Consider the following 3267-nt stretch of genomic DNA (forward strand, 5'->3'; position numbering starts at 1 on the left):
CATTACCCATAACGCAGTGCGGGTTACGTTTAGGAATTGACTGACTGAAGTTTTTTGAGATGCATTCCTTGTACATGAATTTCTGCAAGTAAATAATTCATATTTTAAAGCAGTTACATTTTGCCGATTCACTTGCTGGCTTGTTAGTAATACAGAACAACAGTAAACACAGAGAATGACAAAAGGTTCTTATGTAAATAAGCATTATATTATTCCAAGTGTTATTGGAAAAAACTATTAAAAATCTGTGGATAAAAAAAAATCACAGAATCCTAAATTATGCTGTTATAAAGCTAAACAAATATTCATACAATGATTAAAACAAATACATTTACAAGTTAACAATTTTAGGGTTATCAGAACTTTCAGCCTCTGACAAGCTTACTGGAGAGAAATAAATGTAGGTGGAAATAAATTGTAATACCGTACAGCTTCTATGAGAATCTGATGTGAATGACTCAGGCAAGACTAGGTAAATCTGTTTACAGTATCCAGCAAATTCCATGGTACTCTTTTTAGTCTAGTTCAGCCAGTAAGAGTTTGGCAGGGTTTGGGGTGTCAAGGGAGAAGACGAGCTTATAAAAAACATCAGTGGAGTTGCAAGTTAATGTGGTTGGAGGCTATCTGTCCCATCTTTACTGAAAACGTGCTATTTTATCTGCTTCTATATTTTTAACCGTTTTTAAATGCTCTATAATGTTTAATTTATTACACTGCACTGTAATTTTTAGTCACACATTTTATCTGTTTTTATTTTTTTTAATTGTTTTTATGTAAAGCACTTTGAATTGCCCTGTTGCTGAAATGTGCTATACAAATATAGCTGCCTTGCCTTGCCTACGTACTGTACACCATCAGAACAGATAACAGCTATCAATGAAGATGATCCATGTCAGTTGAGGTATTCTTTCTCTAATGTAACATACTTTATCTAATGCCACAGACTGCAGCACTTGGAAAGCAACATGTTTTAATTGCCTTACCACTTGCATTTTTGATTGTGGAGTCAATTAAAGTTACGGGTTAAACTGTTTCCTAAAATGTCCATGGCAAAAGTTGATTGAATTATATCTGTAACTGTTGTGTCTTTGGGGAGCATAGTTTCTTAATCTTATTTTTGGGTTTTGCATCAAGATTATTCAAAAGTTGAACCCACTTTAATCAAGACACTTTCAATTCGGTTCAGGTTTATAGAATGTGAGGGAAATTAAAGTGTCATTTAGAGTTAGTGATCCATGTTAATCCTATTAAGTTGTGTCATGTTGAGTTAGGCCGCTGACAGGTGACACTGGAAGAGTTTGTGGAGAGAAGAATATTTCTCCAGTGTTAATGAACTTTTTTTCTTCTTTTTTTAAAAACCTTCTTCTTCTTCTTCTTACAATCTTCTGTAACAATTAAAGATGCTTCATTTGTGACATTCTGATGAGTATGGAGGCACATTGCTGTCTGGTGCTATTAAAGCAGAAACAACACAGCAACCTGCTAATTAAACAAGGTTTAAAAGACAAGATCACACTCAACTGCTAAAACCTTATTGGTCATGTACGATTTTACACAATTTGCTAAGCCCTAAAAATACAGCGTCAACTTCCTACATACTTTAATCCTAAATCTATGTCTGTTAATTCATCCATGTATCCTTTCACCCGTACCAGGAGAGTCCTGGCTACATTGCAGCCCAAAGTTCCAGCTCCCAGCAGAAGACACTTTGTGGTGACCACCTTGTCCAAGTCCAGGGTAGGAACCAGCCTCCATCTCATTAGCTTCAGGTTCAGATCAACTGATGACTCTGCAAGCCTGCAGACAATCAATAGAAACAACTGAAGACCCTCTTCTGCCCGAAACATGGTCCAGTGCTGCTCATAAGTTTAGGAACCCATGCTAAAGTTGACTAAAAAAAGAGAATAAAAAAAAATGTATCTTTTGGAAACTGATATTAATGCCTTAATTAAAAATAATTGGAAAAATCCAACCTTCAAGGCCACCAATTTTCTTTATGACTGAATAATGTATTGTGAATAAAGGAAAGTTCCTCCTTAAAATACAGGGGGCATAAGTATATATACCACTATGTTAAATTCCCATAAAGGCAGGCAGATTTTTATTTTTAAAGGCCCGTTATTTCATGGATCCAGGATAATATGCATCCTGTTAAAGTTCCCTTGGCCTTTGGAATTAAAATAACCCCACATCATCACATAGCCTTCACCATTCATAGAGATTGGCACGGTTTTATTTCAGTTAGCTTAATAACTGGTCTGATTTGCATTGAGAGAGGATTTTATGGAAAGTACCCCATGCCAATCTCTATCTGTGGTGAAGGGTATGTGATGATGTGGGGTTATTTTAATTCCAAAGTCCAAGGGAACTTTATCAGGATGCATAATATCCTGGATCCGTGAAATAAATGGCCTTTAATAATAAAAATCTGGTTGCCTATGGGAATTTAACATAGGGGTGTGTATACTTATGCCCCCTGTATTTTAGGAAAGAACATTTATTTATATACATTATTAATTCACAAAGAAAACTGGTGCCCTTAAAAAGTTGGACTTTTCCTACTCCTATTTTTTTAATTAAGTCATTAAGATCAATTTAGTCAACTTTAGCATGGGTTCCTATACTCATGAGCGGCACTGTACATGACACAAACATGTGTCCAAGGTAAACATACGGTTTGTGTGCTTTGGAGGAAACGTCAGTCGTCAGGGGGGTGAGATAGAGCTAATCAGAGCGTTTTGATGTCCACAGTAGTAAACTAAAATTCCCGCCTTGCGGTTCTATGTCTCCCAACCAGTCAAGTTGTAATTTACATCCCTGTCTGTCCAGACTCATACAATATATATAGTGAAGACGTTAAAGCGATTTAATACAAAGTATGAAGTGTAATTATTATCGATTTCAGGCAAGGACGCCTGAAATCGATCTAGAGTAGTAAAAAGCATCTGCGTTCCCGTACTTGCATAGGGTAACAAAGTTGTTTTGCTTTAACTTTTCACAGCAACAGATGACACAGCATGCACACAGTTACACCCTTACACCTTAACACATTTGTATTGTGTTTATTACCTTTTAGGGTCCATGCATTCACTGAGGTTGACCATCCTGGGTCCCATGGCCCCCTTTGGGTTTTTCTCCCAACCTACACTCTTAGGACATGCTGTGAAAACAAAAGACATCAGTGTAAAAGTGTAACAATGTAAGATAAGCAATAAATGTCCGGTTTTCAGAAAAACAACAAAACATTGAAGCTGTTAAAGTGTTGAT

At 36.3% G+C, this 3267-nt stretch overlaps 1 protein-coding gene across 3 annotated transcripts in view; it reads right to left on the reverse strand.

The window, feature by feature from the left end:
* Positions 1-3267, reverse strand: part of atg7 (ATG7 autophagy related 7 homolog (S. cerevisiae)) — a 61848-nt gene that overhangs the window by 44398 nt on the left and 14183 nt on the right. For all 3 annotated transcript variants that reach the window (XM_032512795.1, XM_032512794.1, XM_032512796.1), the window contains 2 exons: positions 3070-3160; positions 1653-1797 (listed from right to left, as the gene is read on the reverse strand). In XM_032512795.1, coding sequence (XP_032368686.1) covers positions 1653-1797; positions 3070-3160 — 236 coding nt within the window. The remainder of the gene's footprint in view (positions 1-1652; positions 1798-3069; positions 3161-3267) is intronic.

This window comes from Etheostoma spectabile, chromosome 4 (assembly GCF_008692095.1).
Source record: "Etheostoma spectabile isolate EspeVRDwgs_2016 chromosome 4, UIUC_Espe_1.0, whole genome shotgun sequence".
Taxonomy (NCBI): domain Eukaryota; kingdom Metazoa; phylum Chordata; class Actinopteri; order Perciformes; family Percidae; genus Etheostoma; species Etheostoma spectabile.